A 24,633-nucleotide genomic window follows, 5' to 3' on the forward strand; every position below is an offset into this window, starting at 1 on the left:
GGTGAGTGAGAAGTTTGGTATGTCCAATGGTCAGTGAATAAGCAGTTCTGTTGGAGGGCTGGCAGAATTAGTTTGTAATGCTTTATATCTCATTTGAAAAGGACAGTTATGAAACTAAATTCTTAGATATAGCGTTTTGTCCTTGCCTACCATAACGTTAGAAAAGTCAATTGAATGTTGGTTTTTAATTGCTTTTTTTGGCTAATGTTGGACACATGAGATGTTCATTTGTTTTGCTGTATAGACCTCCTGGCTGACAGGGGTCAGCTCAAAAGCCCAGCAGATAAGCAAATCGCCTGAGCCTTGGTGTGTTTGTGGCCAGTGCCTCTTGCTCTGTAAGGAAGCTGCAGTTCCTAGTAACTGCTAGGCTGATAAATCTCTGTACAGATGTCCTAATGCTGGGATAGCCTTTTCTGTGCTGTTACAAAGCAAAACGAAGTAGCTAGTACAGAAACTCTGAAAACCCTCTGTGGATCCATCTCTGTCAGGATGAATTGATTTAGCATTGCCTGTCAAGGACCATAATGTCATTTTGTGAAACTGCTGCATATTGTAAACATGTAAAAAACCAAACACATAGGAAACATCTTCGTATTGTAACTTTTCTTCTTTCTTTTTACAAAGATTATTGGAATTAAACAATGGAATGTTCATGCTAATCCTCACTTTGTAGGGAGGGATTCCAGCTGCTAACTGTAACTAGTAAGAGGTACAGTATGCAGCGATACTTTATGGCATCCTTATAAAATAAGGATGGCATCCTATTCCTTCCTCCTGCCTCCAGCCCTAGTTTGCAGTTTTTAACACTTGTAGTCTGCATTTCTTGGAAGTTATTTTGCTACCTTTTAAAAAGCAAGGACTTGTCAACCTGTGATTTAAAATGCAGAGAGAATTGAATCCTGAAATAAAACATAAGCAGCTTGCTGATTTGTGTATTTGATATCTTTAGTTATCCTACTCATTTATCACAACGGCTCCCTTGTTCTTTACTTACCTCCAGACAATAGTTATTTTTCCTTTTTATCTCAGTCCTCTTTCTTGTCTCCTTAAAAGGAGGATGCTGGATAATGGTGGAAGGGAAGCACCTGTCCCACTGTACTGAAAACTGCAGTGCATACAGGTGTTAGGGGGTTGTGCATATTAGAGAAGGACTAGGGAGGCTGTGAAGATGCACAAAGGATGGATACCACAAAGGAAGTGTGTGGAGGCTGCTGCCTCTGCCTGCTCTGACTGATGGAGTTCTCGGGCTGTGACTGGTGGCACAGTGCTAAGAACAGAGTTCAGACTGGACGGGGTGAAATCACCTATATCAGTCTTAATTTCTCACTAGGTTTCAAATTCTTGCAGTTGCTAATCGGTAGTTCTGTCCAGTCCTATTTTTTTAATCTCTGATAGATTTGGGGTGGGGGGATGACTGTTTCCAACAACTGCTGTCAAATGCTCTGTATTGTTTATAGTAACTGCAGAATATTCTGGCCATTGTGTTTTACTTCAAAGCATAAATATACTAAAACCTAATGGTGCGTTTCATATCTCACAAAAGCTCAAAACAATGGTATTATATAAGCTTTAACTCTGAATGCAGTTATAGTTTCTGGTTTGTAGTTATTTTTAGGCGAGCTACAGCTTGTTAGTAGCACAGATTTTATTTTTAAAAACATTGAACTACCTGTAAAAAAGAAAATGTTCATGCTCTAGATTTCATTTCAAAGTGCTACTGGAAGCTCTTTAGGTTGTGTTGACTTGCTATCACTGTTGAAAGTTACCTAATTTGCAGTGTATGTTTGTGATTTTTTTTTTTTTAACATTTGTTTAAAGGAAAAAATGCTGTGGAGGGGGAGCAACTTTTGTAAGTTTGACCTAAAGCTGGCATCTAAATGCTGACTTTAGCTCAGCCAAGTTGTATATAAAGAGAGAAGCTAAAAACTGGAAAGCTCTGCTTGAATATCATGATAGCATGAGGTTTGGCTGGCCCGCTCTTGGGCTTGTCTTCAGAACTCAAAGATCAGTTGGATGCGTCTTAAAATGGGCAGCCTTGTGAGAGGGAGATATGTAAAGATATATGTCTAATTTTAGTGTTTCAGCTTTTGCAAGCCTGAGATGTTATCGTGTTATCAGGCCAGCTGAGCTCTGTATCATTCTTGTAAAGAAATCAGCTGTGGTGTTTAAAGCCTCTGAAGTTGGGACCATTGAGGCAAAGTTCAATTAGTTCTTCTAATGAAGAAACCAGAAGGAATTCCATCACTGGAAAGTTAAAATGTTCTTATGAACCTTGTTGAGGTTCTTGATTGTACACATCAGCATAAATCAGTTTGTTGCATTTGATTTGAACAATTGGAAATGCTTACTGTCTTCCTGTTAGTCTGCAGCAGCTTCATCTTTACTGTTAGGAAAAGCTCTTTGACAGAAGACAAGGAGTACTGAAGTTATGGCTTACTTGGGAAGATATTGGTATTGATGGGTGTTGGCAGAACAGTGACTTTGAATAAACCCTGGATTCGGTGCTTTTCCTGAGGCCTGAGAGCCAAGTACAAATACTGGAAAGTGGTTCATCTTGGAAAATCAGACACACACCCAACCTGTGTCAATTGGTCTGTATGCATTGGGCATGCTTCAATCTTTCTGTGAAAAGATCATTGCTAATACACAGTGAAAACATTTGTTCTAAGCAGATCTCAAACCTGAACTGAAACCCCCAGTTAATCAGTTGGTCCATTGTTTTCACTTTTTGAAAATAATTGAACGATGCTATGGAAATGAAATGCCTTAGAATCCAAGGATCAGTGAAGTGACATGCTAATTAGAAATTTATGCTGTGTTCTTCTTCATCAGTTGCTTAGCTATAAGAATGGAGTAATCAATCACACTGTCCTTTTGTATTGACTCTAGTAACAAATGAATAATAATTGCAGTTGCCAGTCTGTCAGACACTGCATTAGGGGTTGGTGCAGATCAAGCTGCATTCGCTTCTGTATCACTGCTGACAAATTTAAGGGCCCATCTCTTTCATAACATGATCTCATTGATTGTTTGTCCCTTTGCTGTAAATATAGCTTGTTTCAACTTCATATAATAGCTTGACAGACAGGAATGTAAGGATTTTATCCCCGTTGAAGGCATAGCAGTGGGTGTTATGTCAGCTGCTTTGTGGCAGAGGAGTAAATTGTGAATCAAAAGGCTTAATGTATCTGCAGCTTGTGGCTGAAGAGGAAAAGCCTCTAGATATCCATAGTTTTAGGATCCTTCCATGTTAACCTACCTACCTTGTATGTACTGGTTTTGTTTGCTGTTTGTTATTGTTTTGTCATTTTAATGTTGTGACATGTAGTGAAGAGACTGGGATTTGTATAAAAACCGATGTGGTTTATGCTGTTCCCCTACCAGTCATAGAGCAGTATGTACTTACTGATGACTTCTGTCAAATTGATTCTGATCATATTTTTTCTCCAGATGGCTCTGGTTAAAAAAAAAAAAAAAAGTATTCTGTAAGTTTTGTTTTTTTTTTTTTAAATTACAGATTGTTTCAGTTACTATTTCTTAAGTAAATAGATCCCTAGATAAGATCTTACATGGAATTGTACTTTCTTTTCAGATACCGTTAAAAAACTTCAGGACCAAAAGCATGATATGGAAAGAGAGATAAAGAATCTTCACAGGAGACTCCGGGTAGGTTAATACCTAAAAACTCAATAAGTAAAAAATTGGAATGTTGTAAGACCTGCATGTGAAATTGTGAAAAAGTGGTATGGCTGGATGTAATACCATACAATTACTTCTGAGGAGAAAGGCATCATAGGGGAATATATTTACTAACCTACAGAGACTAAAGACTAATTCTGAAAAATTTTGTCTTAGAAATACGGTATCGGGATTGGGAGAAAATGTTTGTAGTGAAGAAAACAAATATGCATTAAACTATGCATGAGAAGACAAAGGAACATTATCTCTGTTTTCTAGAAAAGAAATTAATGACCTTTTGAAATTGTTTCCAGCAAAACTTGATCAATGAAAGTTTTAAGTTATGTTATGCATAATGCCAGAGACGAGTGCCTTTATCAGACCTCTAAGTTGTTTCCAGTAACAGCAGAGGGAAAATATGAGTAATATGGATAACTTCAACTTCACAATTCTTGCTGCAGCTTTCAATGTAAAGTTTGATTTACTTCTAGGAGGAGTCTGCGGAATGGCGTCAGTTCCAAGCCGATCTACAGACTGCAGTGGTTATAGCAAATGATATCAAGTCTGAGGCCCAGGAAGAGATAGGGGACCTAAAGCGTCGATTACATGAAGCTCAGGAAAAAAATGAGAAGCTCACTAAAGAGCTGGAGGAAATAAAGTCACGCAAGTATGCACAAAACAACAGGGATATTGTCTGTTTTGTAGGGGCGTTACAGTTTTGGAAATCCAGTATCTTAACTGTTACTGAGGCTCTGGACGTTTGTAAATTCTGTCACTGTAAAGATGTGTATTTCAACAGGCTGCCTTATGCAGGCTTTCAGGGAGTCAAAATAAGTAAGCTTAGAAGAAAAGTATTTGTTTCTTTATTTTGTATACTATTTATTTAAGAATACTTAGTTTGGCACTTTTGTAAAATCAGGTTGTGATGGAGAATTTTTCCCTGTAACATTTAGACTTGATTTAATTTTATTCAGCATGAAAAACAAGCAGAGTTAGCTTTTCTGTACCATCATTAATACTTCCCTTTAGTAGCCAGGGCTTTTGGTGTGATTGAAAATGCGACTGTAGCTTTACCTGAGAAGAAACCTTCCTCTGCATGCTTCTTGTACTGTTTTCTTTCCACTGGTAATTGTTTCTGGAAATAATTAGAGGTGTTTCGTATAAAAATTAACTTTTAAAATAAAACATTTCAAATTATGATGCTTGAATTAGGTCATACAATTAGTTAAAAACTGAATCCTATGTCTTTCAGGAGTGTTAGTCGTCAGTAACTCCACAGAATAGCAACATCTTGGGCAGCACCATTTTAATCCTGACTTCATTGTCTCTAAAGATTGAATAGCTTACAAGTACAATAATGATGTTTGCAATGTGTATGTGTTTTTTTGTTTGAGCTATTTATAGGATACATTATACTTACCTCCAATCCTACTTCCTATGTAGGCTAGGAGAAAAGTGTGGGAAAAACATGATAGGGATAGGGAGAGCAAACTGGTTACACTGAAAGTGGAAAATTATCTGAATGGATGAGTGGTGGTTGTAAGCCTTCTTATCTGAAGTAGGATCACGAAAGTGAAAAGGGTGAACATTAAGACATTTTGGCAAGAACTGTAATTATTCAATTACTCCTCGAAAATGAACCTTTAAGGTTACAGTTGCACTTCTGAAGGCTTGCTGACTCTAGTCAGTATATTCCTTATTTGTCTACATACACACAGCATTTGACGTTTGACTCACTGTAGGCAAAGAACAAGGAGGCAATTGAAATAGGAATGGAAAATGATATAATTACTGTATTGGAGGGAAGATGGTGAGAAAGTATATTACAGCATCTGAAGCAAAAATTAGACAATGTTTAATTAGTTCAGGCTATAGAAAATAGGTTGCTTCAAACCTATTTTTTGTCTTGGGAGTGACAATGAATACCATAACCATGATAAGTATTCTGTTCTAAAATTCTAAAATAAGTTTTTGCTTCAAAACAGATTTGGATGCTGCCTTGACATTAATGCTAGAAATATATTATTATTCTCATCTCCTTACTCTTTATTTAAATTGTTTTCTCTTTGTGCAGGTAGGAAAAAAAAATATCTCCCCTCTGAGCTGATTATTTTCATGTGGTAAAATTTTTAAACCTCAGTTTTTCCTTGTATGCATCTATATGTATGTATTTGAGAGAGGAACAGAAATTTAGCCTTAAATAGAGTATTAATTTGATAGATTTTTTTGCCTGGTGCTTAAGCTGTCTGGCTGACAAATAGTAAGAACTCTTACATTTGTAATTTAGGGTGATCATCTATTCCTCAATTACAGTGGAAAGAAAACTAGGTTAATGACTGATTTTTTTGACCATAGATTTTAATTTGACTTCAGATTTGTGTTGATTTTGTAACACTTTGCATGTTAAGATGTTTTTAAATGCCTTAAACAGGCTGCATATTGATTTCAGGCAGGAAGAGGAACGTGGCCGAGTATACAATTACATGAATGCCGTAGAGAGAGATTTGGCAGCTCTGAGACAGGGAATGGGCCTGAGTCGCAGATCATCCACCTCCTCAGAGCCAACTCCTACTGTAAAAACACTCATCAAGTCATTCGACAGTGCCTCCCAAGGTAATTATTTTCAACCAATGTAGTGTCTGTACTACGTTATGTTTTTTGGGTATTTTGACTTGGGCATTTCTAATGGCTTAGCCAATTCAAAGGTAAGTTGTTTTATTATACCATCATGATTTATAAGTGATGGCTGAAACAAATCAACCTAAACTTGATTGCACAACAGCTTGTTCACTGTGGTTAAGGGCAAGCATCCTTCTTTGTTTTCTGTTTTTTCTTCTCTGCTGCAGTGCCAGTGTTTCACATGCTAGATGCTTTGATTGTGCTCCCATATATTAGAAATACATAAACATGCAGTACATAATTGTAGCTGGAATCACAGCTGACTGCAACCTTCCTATTAAGTTGTATACATAGTGTGCCAAAGTAAGCATTCTAAAAGCAATGGAATGGCTAGAGCCAAGTTTATTTCTTTTAATAACTTACGTTTGCATAGACAAAGTGCTAATGAAAGTTAAAAATAAGGTCCAACCAACATCACTATTAGAAGATAGGGGGAATAATTTCTGAAATGAAAGGGATCTCACTGTTGAGACAGTGGAATTCACTGTAATTTTCTGATGGTGAAAAAAAAGATACTATTGTCCTTCTCTATAGATGAGTAGAATAAGAAAACCAAGTAATTCTTCTGAAATGGGAAACAGGTTTTAGGTTTGATTGCATGTGAGATGTTGTATGGATTAAAACATTTTCTTCACCAAGTCTTTTGGCCTTGAATTTCACTTATGATAATGTTGCTGTGAGCTTCTGAAGTAAAAAGACCTTGCTGGAAGTAGACTATATTATCAGAGAGATTTACAGTACCTGTATTGTGCGTGGCAAATTGATTTTTACACACTTAAAGCCTGAAAATGTAGTATGCTATAGAAGTATCTCTGTATTATTTGGTGATTCTGTAAATGGTTCTATTTCCTTGCATATTTTCTTATTTCATAGGTATTGAGTTTTTGATTTTCCTAGAGTTAACTTAGAAGGTTTTCCAGTCTGTTTTGGAATAAGGTTCTATCTTACCGGAGTTTGGTAAAACAGTAAATTCCCTCTGCCTTCTTTTTCACCTTTTATTTTAGGCTGGTATCTGTTGTCTTCAGCATTCATACTTAATCATGCTGTTGAGGAATCAGATGACCATCTCAGCCAGCTCAGTGTTAATCTGTTTTCATACTTTTCTAATCATAGTATTTGTTTAATTCAAAATTTGGATACTCTTACATAACAGTAGGTCTATATTAGCTATGGACTATGTAGTAGTGATGGCATTGGATTGAAAATGAGAAAGGAGAAGCAGGTGATGGTGGATATCTTTCCTGTCTTACTGTCCCAGGAGCCTGCTACCATCTCTTTAACTATCTGGAGATCAGAGAACTAGCAACGCTATCATTTACATCTGCCAGGGTAATAGTATCCTGCACCTTAGCCGTGTCCACCCTGCAGTAAACTTAAATGTTTTTAGCATGGATAATATATTCAAGACAGAAAATAAATGTAATTACAGAGGATTGAACGTGTAGGCAAACTTCTGAATGATTTTGCAGGCAGTTACTAATTGAAATTTTAAAACATATGATCTGGTAAAACCAGTAATGTAAAATGTAAGGAGAGTGTTTGCTATATGCAGCAAGTCTCCTTGTTCATTGCAATGTGGTGCAATGCTCACAACGGTTTCCTTTCTGTGTGTCTGCTAGTTCCAAGCCCTGCTGCTGCCGCAATTCCTCGGACTCCCCTGAGTCCAAGTCCCATGAAAACGCCCCCAGCTGCTGCTGTCTCCCCTATGCAGGTAGGTGTTCTATGTCTGCGTTTAATCATTTGTGAAGAAGAGCATGTGAAACTACAGCCACTACTATTGTTTGGCTTTGTGGGGACATGATGATAAAATGCTTCTTCAAGTAAGTAGCTACTAAAATGTTCAGTCTAACAAAAGGGTGCCTCTCCAAGGAAACCTTAGAGAAAATGACACTTAAACAGCTGTATTAGAAACGTAAAAGCTCCCTGGTTTTGATGCAGATAGAGACGATGTCTATTCCTTCCTGATCACTGCACCTAGGGTCCACATAGAAATATCTCCTTAAACTCTTATTTTCTTGTTAGAGGTTATTATAACCTAGGTATGTTTTGTTACATGTCCTGTTTGTATAACATCGGTTTAAGCACTGCAACTGAAGGAAAAATTACAAAACACACATCTACTACATTAGTTCCTTTGGAGTCCTTCACGGAGAACCATATTGTAAATACAAGATTTGGCATAATTTGGGAATTCTTGTTAAATATTCTCAACCCTTGCTATTCCTGCAGTACTGAGAAGGCTGTGAGGAAAACTTTATCTACATTCCTTAGGTTTAGACTTGCTGTTTGTCAGTTGTTAGTCCTGTGCCTGGAATGGAAACAGCAGTAATCCCCTTCAGGCAATGGTCTCAGATCTGTGCAGAATCTGTCAGCAGTCATCAGTATAAATGTATCCCATGTTGCATGGGCTTTTGATATCAGACCTGACCAGAGAAGAATGAAATCATTGTAAATTGATTATCTTTGTTAATTTTGTGCAGACTGAGAGTTTTGTCCAGATGCTGATTGTACTGTGTATTTTGTGCTGTCCCCTTTGAAGCTTTGTCCATTTATTCATCTGCTACAGGAGTCTAGGTACACTTAAGATTGCATCATCAGTAGTGCTCAGCTTTATAGATCGTTGCTGTTTTTATGATCTCACTAGCTGCATGAAGAGAGATTTCAGCAAAAGCAAACAAGCTTAAGGACAAAGATGGGACCAGATTCTCAAAAAAAAAAAAAAAAAAAAAAAAGTTGTACTCCTTTAACGTCAGTAATTCTCCCCTTGCCTTCATGATAATGCTGAAATGACTTTTTGAGAGCTTCTGCTATTTTCTGCAGTTCAGTAACTCCTGACAACAATTTTCTAAATTATTTAAATGTGACATTCTCTGTCATGCTTTGTTTCTGTTGATCTGTCTATATATTTCTGTTTATTTCTGTGCTTTTGTAGGAAGAAGTACGCTTAATGTCATGTTCTAAAAGGCTGGACTTTGGCAGTACTTCTGCTTTGGCAGACAAAGGGCTTCTTGACCAAGCCCAAGGCTTATTTAATTTTATTTAACTGAAAATTAACCATGAATTAAAATGATGTCTTAAAATACTGTAAACTTGATCAGAAGCACTGATCTTGTTTTGTTGTACTGTTTGCCAAAATTACTTGAATCTTGAATTCTGGTATAGAACCAAGTCATTAATAGCTGGACACTCATTAGTGGCAAGCATTGACTGAAAGACAAAGGGGAAGGCATGTAAATGAAAATAGCTTCTATTGTCTTCTTTGATAATAGGTGGTTTTCTTGGAAGACTTTTTATAATTATGCTGAAAGCAACTGGGATTTATGATCTCTGTTACATAAACTTCATTTAAAGAATGTTTTCTGATAAAGAGAGAACGGGGTTCAGTTTCAAAAACAATTTTCATCTTCTCCTTTGCTTCATTTTCATATTACTACTTTGTTTTCTACTGTTGTCTTCTATACTATTTTTTACTTTTTTTCTCTCTTGTAATTGAAAAGTAGTATTTTTATAAGTAGTTACAATATGAGTTGATGTAGAGGCTCTCTCATCTTACGGAACACATCTGTGGTTTAAGATCTTGAGTAAAGGTGGAAGAGATGATCTTGGTATGAGTGTTGCCATGCTTATTATCGTTAATCTCAGGTGCTTTTCAATGCAGTCACACAGGAAATATGAAGTGGGCACCTACTGAGAAACTCAGTTCGTTTTGATATCACGATAAGACTGATTAGCTGTCAAAAAGATTCTCCAAGCACAGCTGCATTGATATGTGGTCTCTGAATAACATGTATCATTTCATTTTTGTATTGGACTGTGACATGAATTTCCTCAATCTACAGAGGTTTTGCTTGATTTATTCATCTTCACAGTAATGCGTGCATGGATAAGGGGAGATGTTCTTAAATATATTTTTGCAACTGAAAATAGGCAAAACCCCTTTCTGGCTTTATGTCCAAACCCATAGTGGAGCATAGTGGTTATTTACCATAGCTTAGCAATATTGCAAAACAGTTGGGAAACGTTGTATAAGGAGATTGCTTTTCAGAATATAAAATAACCCTTCAGAGTTTGTCCAAATGCTTAGCGAGAAAGTTTGTGTCTGGTAGTCTGCTAAGAGCGGAGATGCAAAAAGGCATCAAAGCAGATGCCTAGAAAGGAGTGTAAGGACAAGGAGGTGTAACTGCCAACTTTGCTGAGTACTTTTTTTCAGTTTTGTAGTTGGAAGATTCTTGGAACCAGACATGGTTCTGGATTCCCTGCTCATCAGCGAATGTCCAGCTTTGCTTTGAGCATACAAACATTCAGGCTCCAAGCAATTCAGTCAGACTTCCACATTGTAACTACATAATATGCAGAGAGCTGTGTTTGTTTTGAAATTGCCACGTGTAGGTACATTGGCATAAATATCTTACTGAAGTAGGTAAGTACACAGTGAGGTGCAAAGTACCCGTCAGGAATAGGTATCTGGATAGTGGTTGAAGGTCATGTTTCTTTCAATAGCCAACAGCAGATGCAACAATTAAGAGTCAGAAGTAAAATATTTGGAGTTAAAGGGATTAATCCATCCTGTCATAGTTAAAGTGTCAGATGTTTGTTCTTCTCTTTTTTTCTGACCTGTGTCCCCATTTCTCTTCTGGGGCTGTTACTCATCTTAAAAAAGGAAAAGGAAAAATCTAATGACTAATAGCTAGCTAGCCGGAGCTAAGAATGGCTGTGGGAAAATAACTGTTGATAATCTTAACGTCTTTAATTGTAATTACATTATACAGAGACTACAACGTAAAATCATTTAATTTAACTCCAAACAATTTTCTTTATTGCATCCCGTCTAAAGTACTCCTTAAAGGTTCTAACATTCCTTTTGCCTAGGCCTCAGTGTAGGATGAATGGGAACACAGATGGCAAAGCATCATTAGTAATTTCTTTCCCATTGGTAATTTCCATGAGTAGCCTCAAAAGCATATGATTCCTTTAAACTTTTGATCCTCTTTTATGTAGTGTTGAGGAATCTGGACACTGGTGTAAGGGACAAATGGTGTTTAGCAACTGAACAAGTTCGAGTGTATTTCTAGTTGAAGGAAAAAAGCTATATATCAAGAGACTGGTAGCATCCATACTTGCTTCATTACACATCAGATGTGTTTTGTAAATGAAATGAATGGTAAATCTGCAATTTCGGCAGGTCACTCAAGCAGAAATATCCTTAACACTTGTAAAATGTTTCAGGAAAAATTACTGTCCAAGAGACACTTGCGCACTACTACTGTAAAGATACCGCCAAGTGGAACTTGATATGTGAACTGGTTGGATCATTTTTCTCTAATTTCCTGAGTCACTACATTATTATTGGTAGCTGTAACAGTAAGATATTTAATAAGGAACTAGTAACAACGAAGTTAAGCCCAGACTGCAGTGTCAACAGGAGCAAAAAGCAGAAAAACAAACAGCTTGTGTTATAACAAGGAGACAATACTGATACATAGCAAGTTATCAGTTGAGTACCACAGTCGTTTTCTGACGATATCCGTAAAGGATGTTTGTTTTTAAGTGATACCCGGAAGCTGAGAAAGTGATAAAGATATACGGTGATCCAGCAGTGTGCCTGCTCTGTGTACCTTCCTTTCCTGGCAGAGGCTCTATACTGCTCTGCCTTTGTAACAGTAATCCCAGAGCCAGCCGAAATAACAAGTTTTTTTTTCTTTTAACCTCATTGATTACTGTATATGTTTCATTTACTTATCTATTGGAAACAAAGACTCTCATTTTGATATAATCCTTCTTTAATAAAAATGAATAAAAATCCTAAGAGGGTGAAATGAAATATAAAGGTAATGAAACTTTGGAATAGCAACCCTTATGGGAAGCTGTTGTGGGGAGCACTGTGCAAGGCTCATGGTTACTGTCACTTTTATTTACACGTTTAAGGGAATAATCTGTAGAATACCTCAGGATTTTGATACATAAAGCGATAAAATTCTTCACACTGTGTTTTGTAGTTGGTTCTTAGATGGTGATAGGTGTTTTCTCCATTTGATTACTAGCACAAAAGCGTAATCCTAGTTTGGCCCAAAATGACAAATAAGTAGTCCTGTAATCTTGCCTGTGCTACAGGATGCGGCAAAGTATATAGTGCGAATTTCTGTTTATCACAGTTTTGGATATGTCTGTCTTGCCTACATGATTTGGCATGAGAAACATCTGAGCTTTGTTATTTTATGAAGATAAGGCTCATTTAACCTTCTCATCTAATCTTGGGCCAGATGGAGAGCTGAAAGTTTTCAGGATAAACACATTACTGGACTTATTATGATTAAATATAGGAATCTAATGTAAAAGGATGAATAAGGATGTAATGTAACTTGCGGTAGGCTCTTTGAAATCATTATTTTTTCAAAAGAAAGCAAAACCAAAAAGCACAAAAAACATCTGTTGACAGTCTTAAGTCTTCAGCACTTGGATATAAGTTTCAGGAAGTGTAGGGGTAATTATTGAATTGTGCAGTTTTTATTTGTGTGGCTTTTTGTTTGTGTGATGGAAAAACGCTATTTTCAGTGTTATCCAGTGGTTATTAAATTATGTGCAAGATGCATCTGTGATCATACACTTGCACTTCAAGCTGCCAGAAGCTATGAATTGCTAAACATTTTAAGTAAAATTTGAAAAGACAGTGTTAACATGATGACTTTTGCAGCTTTCCTAGCAATAGATAAAGCTGAGGGGAATGATACTTCTCATTCAGAATGAGAGGGAAAGCCTTCATTAAACAGTCCCCAGGGTGAACCATGTCGTGAAAAAAATTGAATGAATTTCTAGCGATGGTGTGGACAAATGAAAAATGATATTTTATTTTTTTTCCTGTATGGAAAAGATATTTAGAAATTGTATTTTGTAGAGATTTGTTTTGTTCTGCTTGGTTTATATGTAGCAAATTGTTTGACACAAGGATTTTTCTGTTTCAGAGACATTCCATAAGTGGACCGATCTCCACTTCAAAGCCCCTTGCTACACTGACAGACAAAAGACCGAGCTACGCTGAAATCCCTGTGCAAGGTATTTATTCAAGTTCATTTAAACTTTTCAGCAATGCTAGTATTTTTTCTGTTGTATGTCATATCCAGATCATTATCGTATTAGATGCTTTTTAAGCAAAATATTTTGACTTCTAAATGCAAAGTAAGTGTTTTTATTACTTTTTTCATCACACATGGTGACATATCAAAAAGATGCTTTTTTGAGTTTTCAACAAAAACACAATTATATCCTAGTAAATGGGCATTAATCTGCTTTAATGTGTGTATATAAACTGAGATCACTTGCAAAATCAAGATCTTAGGGATATATCATGCTACTGCTTTCCAGATTTAAAAAATGCACACCTCTGGGGCTACATTATGTCTTGTGGTTTGTGTGTGTGTTTCAAACTTAAACCGGGAGGATAACTGTAATTGTATTGCACGTGAATAACAAAATATAAACTTATTAAGTATTGAATCTTCAGGAGCCAGGTGAAAAATGGAATGGAATTGATTGTTGATTTATCTGTTTTCCAATATTTCCCTGTTGTGTGAACTTTGTTTTGTCTCTCAAAATGTTCACAATGTGCTCTTCCTGTGAGAGTGAATGGCTATCATATGTTGGGTGTAGCTCTCTGATTTATGCCTGTTTTAGTTTTTTTTTTTTTGTAGATGTTTCTTAAGATAATACCCATATGACTCCAGACTGAATATTTCCTCTCAGTTTGGTATTTCTGAAGTCTGATGTTTTATAAAGGGTGCTTTTTTTCTTTTGGTAGCATTTCATAATAGTCCGTACATGCCAGATTTCCTTCTTGCTTTTGTTGAATGTATATTGAGTTTTTTTTCAATGCAGCTGGAGTTTTAATTTTAGAAACATTGATATTTTTAGGAATACTGAAATGCCTTTCCAAGAAGATAGTTTAGGATTCTTTAATTGTTACAGAGTTCATGGGTAGACATAAGCTTAAACACAAAATCAGTGACATGCTTTCTGTAGTTTCTGTGTTTTCATTACGATTAGTTAAATGCAGGAGCAGGAAAGTATTCTGGTAGAGAATGTCTGACAGAATTCCTGTTTACAAGTGTGTGTGTGTGCGCACATATATATATATATATATATATATATATATATATATATATATATATATATATATATATATAAAAGCAATGTATGTTCCTTATGTCATGTTTTTAACTAGTGAAGTGGGTTTACCATTTTATTTTGAATACTCGTTCACCTTTTTCATATTTTTGTATTAAAATTGCTGCCTTGTAATTATTTCTACAGCAGCATGAGTATGTAAACTTTATGCATGAAAGTTTAAAGGTTTTATTTGAAGGAATATTAATTTTAAATGGAAACTAACAAAAACTAGGTTTGGTTAAATGCTACATAAAATTAGTTTTGCTGAAGTTTGATTTCACTCATCGTCAGAAAGCTGAACCAATCTTTCCCTAGGAAAAGTGAAGGTACCTTTTTGACCCCAATTCATGGGAAAGTCAGGAAAGCATGTTTGTATTTAAAAAATAAATAAATTACCAAACAGACCAAAAAAGGGAGGGAGAATGACACAGAACCAATCTGGTTTACCACTCCAAACTGTGAATGGCATATCAGACATTTTTTCCAGTGTGCTAAATGGGGATTCCTTGCTTGGACTTCTGGTTTTACAACTCGTTTTTAATAGAACAGGGCAACTGTGAGAGAGGCCTTACTGAAAAAGGAATAAAAAGGTCATGATGTGTTCATAGTGGACTTCGTTGGTAATGAGCAAATTTTAGGCCTTCTTTTGTACAGATAAAATCTATTACTCTCACTAAAGCAGCCAAACTCAGGCATTGGTAGGCAGTATTTGTGATGCATACCTAAATGTCTTGCTTGAACTGGAATCTTTGCTAATGGTGTCCTGTCTTCATTTTCTTTGTCTAGAACATTTGTTGAGAACGTCGTCTACCAGCAGACCAGCATCTTTGCCAAGAGTACCCGCTATGGAAAGTGCCAAATCTATTTCAGGTAATATCACGTTTTCTAGATTACTAATAAAATTAGGAACTCTCATTTCAATGCTGTACTTAGATCTATTTCTCTTTTTTGAGAGAGACCTTTTGTTTTCAGACCATTGAGGTCTTTTCAAAAGATTGTATATTTAGAATAGCTTACTTTTCAGTGTTTGAGTTTTCTGTTGAAGTATATGAGGAAGAAGAGTTAAGTCCAATGGTTTAATAAATAAATAAATGCAGTTTCATTGCATCAAGTGGAACAGATTTTTTTAATTGCTTTTCTAGTGTCCTTGTTGCATGTAGAGATTTGTACCAAGATAGTATACTGTATGGTTGTGTGTCAATCATGCACATAACAGCTGACTAATATGTTCCAAGAAACTCTACCTGGTTGTTAACCTACATTCATGCAGTAAAAGTTATATTTTAAAGAGCGAGTGAGACAGAGAAACATGCTGTCCTTCTCCAGCTGAGCTATTCCTTTTTTGTTTGTGAGAAGAATTATTTTCAGTGGCTGGAGAAGGTCTCTCCTTTAAATTTGGAGGATTGTTCTTTTTAGGTAACAAATGCATATTTGTATGTTACCTAAGGCATGTAAATATTTTCCCATGTTACCTAGCAAAACTTCAACCCATTCTGTAGGACAAAAGAATGTTTGCAGTAAATCATTTTACAGTAGTCTATTTGGTGACTGGCAGAACCTACAAATATTTCCAGTTTTTACTCTTGGTGGTTTCTGCATTTTGCTGTTAAGTGTTTTCTGTTTTTTTTTTTTTTTTTGTTTTTGTTTTTTTTTAAGAATTGAAAAATATAAGTTTTAAAAGGCTTCTAGAGACAAATCTTTAAGATTAGTAGCACAAATAGTGGGATAATGTAAAAATGGTACTTCCTATTAAACTAGGCAGAACTGATTTGAGAGGCATATATATGTATAAATTTTAAAATCCCTATATTTGAATAAATGGTTTCAGGGGAAAAAAAGGGGATTAGCTCATTTTGATTTGTACTGAAAACATCCACCCAAAATAATTTTTCTCAATTTCTAGTGTCTGGTATTTATGAACTCATTTACTTGCCATAAGTCATTAGAAAATACGTCTCTGAAGTATGTGCAGAGTTGCTATTGTTTGTTTGCAAATCAAATGTGTAACTGTGTAGATATAAAGGGCAAACCTCATACTGTTAACTGGGATCTCTTCTATGTAGAGAAAACATGACCATTCTACAGAATGTAATGTTGCTCTTTTTTTTTCTTGACAAAAACGTTTTGTCCGGTGGTCTCAGGTCAATCTTTAATTTGCCTGCTGATATTTAATTCAAGTCCAGAGCATCACTTGTGTGTCAATTCTTGACTAAAACTAAGTGGAAACAAAGTAGCTATTAGCTAAATTATTTTTTTCTTAGTGACATAACTTCATGGACTAGAGAAAAAGGGTATGGTTTGATGTTAAAATTTATTTTCATTCATGAAGTCTTCCAAATGGAAGTAATGAAGTATCATTATACCATTAAATGTGTTCATCAAATTTTCTTACATTACAGCCTGTATGTCAAAACAAAATGTTGGTAGTGCACTTGAAATACTTGATACCTCTTTAGTGGCAAGTACCAAGAAAAATGTCAAAGCCTAGGACCGTATATGGATTTCTTTTCATGGTTTCTGAACTAACGCTTGTTAGAGAGCAGGAATAAGTTCAAAAGGTTTTATTGTTGGCAAATGATCAATATATGGATGTTTTTTGCTGTATAGTGTCTCGAAGAAGTAGTGAAGAAATCAAACGGGATATCAGTGCACCTGATGGAGCATCTCCAGCATCTCTCATGGCAATGGGTACCACCTCACCACAGCTATCACTCTCGTCTTCCCCTACAGCATCAGTCACCCCTACAACCAGAAGTCGAATAAGGTAAAAGCCTTTTTCTGTTATACACCAAAAAGTGTTAATTTCATAGCTATCTGTCTGTGTGTGTCTAGGATATAATGTTGGCATCAAGACGGCAGATTTTACTGCTACCCATGCAACAACAATCTTTGGAAACAAAGTGCTTCCTCCAGCTCAGTATACTTTTTAGAGCTTATATGGTCAATGCCACGATTTTATGCTCCACTAGAAAAGAAAGCTAAATCATGTCACTAAATAATATCATCACATCAGTTCAATATACCATGAAACCAAATCCAAGAAGTGAGCTACAGCGTGACTTGGACTTGGAGAGAACGTGATAAACTTTAAATTTAGTAATCACAGCTGAGGACAAAAAGCAGTGTGACTGGGTCTTAATTCCAGACACTGTTGAATAGCCAGGACTGAATTGGCCTGTGTTATTTGTACCACACTTGAAATCATAATGTAAGAATGGTCAGGCACCCCTCTCTTATTAGTATGATAAAAAGATAAACCTTTACGGATAGGAAAAGGTTTAAATTTATCAATGTTATCAGTTACAAGAACCTCAGAGTATTTACACCGTATGTTATGCAAGTGAAGTATGTACACAGTCTTGCCTGTTAGATTGGGAAACTAAGAGGCAAAGGTAAAATGACTTTTTTAAGCCTATTTGACACAGAACTTCTTGAGAGTTTTTGTACAGCAGAAACATTAAATCCTTAATGTTCTGAGACATTACAATATGTAATAATTACATTATAAAATTGTGAATATTTACAGCCGTGGAGGATATTGAAAATGCATTCCTGAAATCAGTTGCAACGTGTATGTGTTGTTCTTTCCACTGTGCAGAAATTAAGCTGAGTTTGGATCTGTGGTTGCTTTATCAGCAGCAATGTATATTGTGTATGTTAGCACTTAAGTGAGGACCAAGTATATGCAGAAATAAAAAAGACTAAAAGACCTGTATATGAGCTTTGAACTCATAGTGTAAAATGGCATGGGTGGCAGTCTGCAGACTGTAGCAGATACGTGGCATTTCATGATGTAATTGTACAGTTATAATCTTGATAATAAGCTGCCTAGGCACTGCTTGAAATTCCAAGCCCTACAACAGGAGGAGCAGTGCAGACTGCAGCAGTGGGTGCGTAGCGATGAATGGGCTCTCTGGAACACTGCTCACAGTGCCGCTGCTGGACTTGAGTATTTTTTTGTGATTGAGTTTCTCTTTTTCCCCTACCTTTTTCTGAAAGTCGTGGTAAAATAAACAGTTATTGCTATAGTTCACTAAAACAAATATTTGAAGTTTACTGTTCCTGTTCTAGTTGAATCTTTATTGGCTCTGTTGATTTTGAATTAAGTTAACCTAATACACTAACTTATAAGGCTTGTATGTCAAACTATTTTTCATTGTCTGCATACAACTTATGTTATTTTATTTCCTTTAGCTGTGCTTTCATAACTGAGAGAACTTGATATAAACCATGTGCATTTATTGGAATTTGAGAACAGGCTGTACAGCTCCTCCATGGCTAAACAGTATGGTTTAGCATAGAGAGGGAACTTGAAATTTGAGTTTTCATAGGTTGTCCCAAAGCTCTGTGCTGAAGTTCTCGTAGAGTTTCATAATCTTTGTTGTAGATTAAATATGCAGTCCCATCATTATTTGTTTTGATGACCTTCTTTGACCTCTTCCGAGCCTGGACTTCAGTAAGGCCTTTGACATGTCCCCTGTAGATCCTCAGGGACAAGAGGTTGATGTTTGGGCTGGGTGTGCGAACAGCGAGGTGGGTTACCAGCTGGCTGAATGGCTGGGCCCAGAAAGTGGTGGTCAGCGGCCTAGGGTGTACTTGGAGACCAGTTACTAGTGGAGTACCCTAGAGGTCAGTACTGGGTCCAGATCTGTTTGCCATCTTCATTAATGGTCTGTATGATGGAGCAGCAAGTCTGACAATGACGCAAAACCAGAAGTGGCTGATGTGCCAGAGGGTTGTGGTGCAATCCAGAAGACTTGGACAGGCTGGAGGAATGGGCTGAAATAATATATATTTATTTATTTTAATCTAAGTGCTCATTTCTGAAGCCTGGTTAAGAGAGGGTTGTGATATATGACTCAAGTGGAAGAAAGTGGTCTACCTGGATGAGATCATTCTTCCCTTCCTCAGTCTTGCCTTCAAGAAGAAATGACTTGAGATAATTTGACACTGGAGGTGAAATTAATTGATAACCAATGCTTAGTTCCCAATAACAACTTTCAAAAAAAGTGAATCATTATTGTGCCAATGTATCAAATAGCAGAATAATGCAGCAAATCTGCCCCTGCCTTTTTGAGAACTCCAGTTCTCAGGCAAATGTTCTGTTAATAACAACGTGCAGCTAATATGCAAACCTGTTGTTTCAAGGTGACATTTGTAATCAGCCATGAAATGCAGAAGAGATAGCATCAGTTTATTCTCTTTCTAAATACAAAATAAAGTCACTTGAGTTAGCTTAATGGTTCAAGCTGGAACTTGACGTGTTGTGAATTGAATTTTCTAAACTCTTAAGAAAATATCATTGAGAATGGAATACCTAGAAAAAAGTTTAGTGTGTGTGTGGGGGGAATATTTGCTAATGAAAGAATTTCTCAAAAATAATTTTGAAGTCTACAGGTATTTGTGTATTTCGTTTTTCACTCAGTAATGCTGCACCTTGCTACTTTCACTATGACAATAATTTGTGTTTTTTTTTTTTGAACTTTGCAATATGTATTTCTGTTGTCTAAGATATAGTACGAGCTATAAATTGTGCTTCTCCCTCATTACTAGGGAAGAAAGGAAAGATCCCTTGTCTGCCCTAGCAAGAGAATATGGAGGATCCAAAAGAAATGCCTTGCTGAAGTGGTGCCAGAAAAAAACAGAAGGCTATCAGGTAACTGCAGAGTTGTTTAACATAGCATACTTGAGGCTGCAACAAATTAGAAGCTGCCAATAGCATAAGCCAGCTTGTTCCACAGTTGACTGCATAGATTGCAATGGCACTGGTATGTACTGTACTCTTCTTGGAACACATGCTACAAGTCCTAACCTAACATTAATAGCTCCTTAGTCACTTTGCTCCACGTTGTTAATGATTTTTTTTTCTTAAGGGGGTAGCAGGCCTCTTATTGAGGCACTTCACAGCAGCCTTTTACAGATTGCACTTTGGAAACTGTAACTTTCAGCTACAGTTGGAACTTCAGCAATTTAAATGTTAATAGTCTCCCAAATGCAGGTATAGTAATGTTTCTTGGATTTTGGAGAGATTTATTGATAGGTGGTTAGTCTGGTTGTATTTGGATCTGTCAGTGTGCTCCCATTTAGCCTCTATTTAGGGACAGTTTGTTTTGCAAAGGTTGCATTGTCTTGCGTTTGTACTTGGCTTTCTAGTGCAGTTCCAGATTTTTTTCAATTGGTCCAAATGTTATCAGAACCCGAAAGAAGTAACAAGATAACTATCCAGAGTTCTCCTGATTACATTATTTTTTCAAAAGAATAGTGGCTTCAGCAAACTAAACCAGGATGTTAACAGTCTGACCGTGATGTATTTGTTTGGTTAACTTGTATTGAAAGTGGTTGGAATTCCCAACACAATCCTCAGTTTAAGAACTTTACTCTTTCCATGACTTGAGACTCACAATGCAGGAGGAAGTTCAGAGCCGCATAACAGGATGATCGCCCATCCATAGGAAAAGTCGTCTTTCAGTACAATGGAGACGCTTGTGGTATAATCCCTCCCCCCTCTTCCTCTGGCACGTCTAGTGCTAAACTGTGCTATTTCTGAGGATAAGCTTCTTTGTGGAAAGAGCCTTTCTCCTTCTCCGCATTTCAAAAAAGGCAGGATGTTATATTTCTGTATAAATCCTGTAAAACAGAATGCAAAAATATTTTCCCATAGTGTCTTGAAATGAAATAATAATTTGACAGCTTCCTTACCTGATTAGGAAAAGTAATAGGAAAAAAAAATCCAATTTTTTCATTCTATAGCTGTGTGCACGTACAAGAGTTTTCTTTGTGTAGATTGCTGTTTAAAACTACTCTTCCTGAACTTTATAGATGCTAGTAGAAGAATAGCTTTTGACACTTATTGTACTTGCTTCAACAACTGTAATATTGTTCACTGATTGTCGCTACTGGAAACCATAGCATGTAATGTCTGTAGAACTAATGTATGCCTTCTTTTGAAGGAGTAGGATAATACAAGGAGGTTACATGACGTTAGTTTTTGGAGAAGAATGTCTTCCACTTTAAGCATACTCATTTTTCATCTTTGTTGTAAAGAATTTAGCTTTTTTTCAGCATCACCTGAATTTCAGTTCTGATTGAAATCATGTAAGTGGTGTTCTAATGTTAAAAATACATCTAACATTGTATTCTTTCTGAATAGTGATTATCTAGCTTTTTGACATCTCAGAAACATTATCAATACCAGATCTATTTTTGGAAATAGAAGCTTTGCTGGGTTTTAATTTTGTGTTAAAAGTGTGGATTCAAAAGTGACAGGCAGTAAACAGGCATCAGAATAATGACCATGCCTCTTCCTCCTTTCCTCTCCCCCAGATATCACCAGGGCACCTTTTCACACCTCCAGCTCCTCCTAGTGTCCTATACTCTGTGACAATCCCTTTTATACCCAGCATTTCCCATCGGTACCACCTCTGCCTTCCTCCTATGTCACTGGTTGCTTGTGTTTGGATTGCCGTCTGGGCAGGAGCCAGCACGTGCTTGTCAGGGCTACCTGCATGCTGGCTACCAGCCGGCACCTGGCTCTGAGCTGCCACGTGAGCCAGAGGGCACAGAGAAGTCCTCAATGTCCCTGTCTCTGTTCTCTAGGAAGAGCTGTAGGTCCAGATTCCAGCTAGTTATAAAAACAGTGTTACAGACCAAGCTTGCACCTATTTTACGTTTAACAAGTTCTAAAATGATCTGGAAGAGTTTCACCCTGATTTTGAGGGGAGGATGGGGATGCGAAAGGTGGGAGTAAAAAGGAGTCCTGAAAGGCTTTTGTTTCTGCATGCTATTAGTGGGACAAAATTGACAACAGAATTACTTCAATGGGTTTAATACATATTAGTAGTCTTACTAGATTGATAAGCAAAACTCAGCTTTGTAAGCCAATATTTGAGTTATGTCTTTGCACCCATGGAAAGATGTGTTTGTGTCTTCAGTAGTTACCAACTACAAACACTTCAGTTTTGTTTTCTCAGTCTCATCTGGAGACTCTCACAGGTGTAGTTTTGTATGCATACATGTATTTAAAATTGTATTACGCATCGTATTATGCACTGGATATTGGAAAACAGTTGAATAGGCTAACAAATAGTAATCAAATAGCCAGATATAAATCTTAATAAAAAAGAAAAAAAAGCTTAAAGTATACAGAGTTATGGGTGCGCTGCCAGTTGCTTAAAATTTTAAAAACAAGATGTGTTGTTGTTGGTTTACCCTTATTAATTAGCAGAAGCATATGATTAACTGTTATTCTCTTTGAAGACGAGCTGTAGTTCTTGAGCTGCTTTTTATTCCATTTCTTGAAAATCCTAATGGGGGGGGGGGGGGGGAACCATCCCAGGTCTGTACTGTTTCACAGACAGGTTTCCTGTATCCATAAGGTACTTTTGGAGAATACAGTATTTGGAGAATACTGGTTGCTTGCAGCGACCAGTATTTTTTTTGTCTGCTCAAATAAAAAGGAAGAATTACTTCTGCTCTCCTATCCCTCCAGGAAATTATTTTAAGCATTTAATCAGAAGTCTTAAGTATCTCTGTATTAGAAGCCTGAAATTTTGTGAACGCTAAATAATTCAAAGACAATAGCATTGTGGAGCTTTTATTTCAGCCCATTATAGTGGGAGGATTTTTTTTAAACTCTTCATACACGTTCACAGACTTTTATGCCAAACTTTACTTTCCAATTCTGACAAATACATAGTTCCACATAAGATTTTTTTTAAAGCAATTGTAATGTGTTCACAGAGGTGAGAAACTTAAGATTAAAAAAAAAAACAACAAACAACTAGTTCTTAACTCTGTTTAAAAATTATAATAAATTACTAAATTGTGCAGTTTTCTTGATATATTCAAGGAAATTTGGAAGGAAATTGGTATTAATAGAAAGTCTGTAGTCATGAAACAATATTTAACTGTATTTCCAAACCTAGCATTCTTTTGAGGAGTACCTCGATAAAATAAAAAAAGGTTAAAACAGCCAATGAGAATAAGAAGTTCTTCCTGATGAAAGAAACTGTATGACTTTCTCTGATATTGTTGTTTTTAATACCCATGCAGTCTGAATGCTGGTTGCAAGCAAGAATGCTCCTTGATGCTTTGCTTTGAGACTGGCAGTCTGCAGAAGGTCACTGCAGAGCTAACAGCAGGCAGGTTCCCTATCAACTTTTATCTAGAGGCTGTTCAGTCCAGGCAGCATTGCACTCACTAAGATAGTGTGAGTTTAATTCAGGACTCAACAGATCCCCAAGCCATGAAAGAGCGGAGTTGGTCTCTTAAGATAAGGTATGTGTGTGTGTGTTGTTTTTTTTAGCACATAGATAAAGGAGCAGCGAATCTCCCATTAGTTTTCAGACAAAGAGGGCACAGGATACTTGAAATGTGATTGTGTGTTAGCTTTACTCAGGGCCTGACATACTGATTCAGAGTTCAGTGCCAAGTGCTGCATTTTCCAGAGAGAAGAGAATCCTCCTGGCTCCTCTAAAATATGTGGAGTGTCATAAAACTGTCAGAAATTCCAGATATCTTCAAAGCACAACACAATCCCATCCAGCTGTTACAGAGCATTTACCCTAGCTGAAACACAGCTACTTTCATTTTGGGTACATAACTAATAAAAGTCCAAAAAAGGATGTGAGCATGCATGTTTCATGTTAAGAATGGGACCAATAAACAGGATACGCACATCCTTTACCCATTCTTATCTACAGCAATATTTCAATTTTTTTCCATTTTTGTCAGCATTCTGAGAGAGGATTCACTTCCAGAAGTCTAACACAAAAGAACAATTGTCACAAGGTTGCTGCAAGAATATACAAAAAAAAAATCGCTTTCTTTAAGTTTTCCATGCCTTCTAATGACAGATGCACTGAAAGATATCCATAAGGTAGCCTTGAAGTACCTTTCCTTTAATGATGGAAATGATGCCTTTTCTGGGAAGACCTCCTATCTTTTGGTACCTGTACAGATCAAATCATGTCTTAAAAAAAAAAAAAAAAAAAAGCCACGCTTTTTATCCACGTGGCAGCAATAAAAAAAAAAAAAGCTAAATTTTGTATTTTAAATACTCTGGTGACATACAGAATTCGGTGACACTACTGTACTTGGTCACAGTAGGATAATTAC

General features: G+C 36.5%; 1 protein-coding gene across 5 annotated transcripts in view; it reads left to right on the top strand.

The window, feature by feature from the left end:
- The window catches only part of SPECC1L (sperm antigen with calponin homology and coiled-coil domains 1 like), a 69,994-nt gene that overhangs the window by 25,780 nt on the left and 19,581 nt on the right, over positions 1 to 24,633 (top strand). For all 5 annotated transcript variants that reach the window (XM_027470071.3, XM_005023558.6, XM_013103420.5 and 2 more), the window contains 8 exons: positions 3,593 to 3,666; positions 4,170 to 4,345; positions 6,128 to 6,291; positions 7,977 to 8,068; positions 13,317 to 13,407; positions 15,304 to 15,387; positions 17,125 to 17,281; positions 20,071 to 20,173. In XM_027470071.3, the coding sequence (XP_027325872.1) occupies positions 3,593 to 3,666; positions 4,170 to 4,345; positions 6,128 to 6,291; positions 7,977 to 8,068; positions 13,317 to 13,407; positions 15,304 to 15,387; positions 17,125 to 17,281; positions 20,071 to 20,173 (941 nt within the window). The remainder of the gene's footprint in view (positions 1 to 3,592; positions 3,667 to 4,169; positions 4,346 to 6,127; positions 6,292 to 7,976; positions 8,069 to 13,316; positions 13,408 to 15,303; positions 15,388 to 17,124; positions 17,282 to 20,070; positions 20,174 to 24,633) is intronic.

This window comes from Anas platyrhynchos, chromosome 16 (assembly GCF_047663525.1).
Source record: "Anas platyrhynchos isolate ZD024472 breed Pekin duck chromosome 16, IASCAAS_PekinDuck_T2T, whole genome shotgun sequence".
Classification (NCBI taxonomy): domain Eukaryota; kingdom Metazoa; phylum Chordata; class Aves; order Anseriformes; family Anatidae; genus Anas; species Anas platyrhynchos.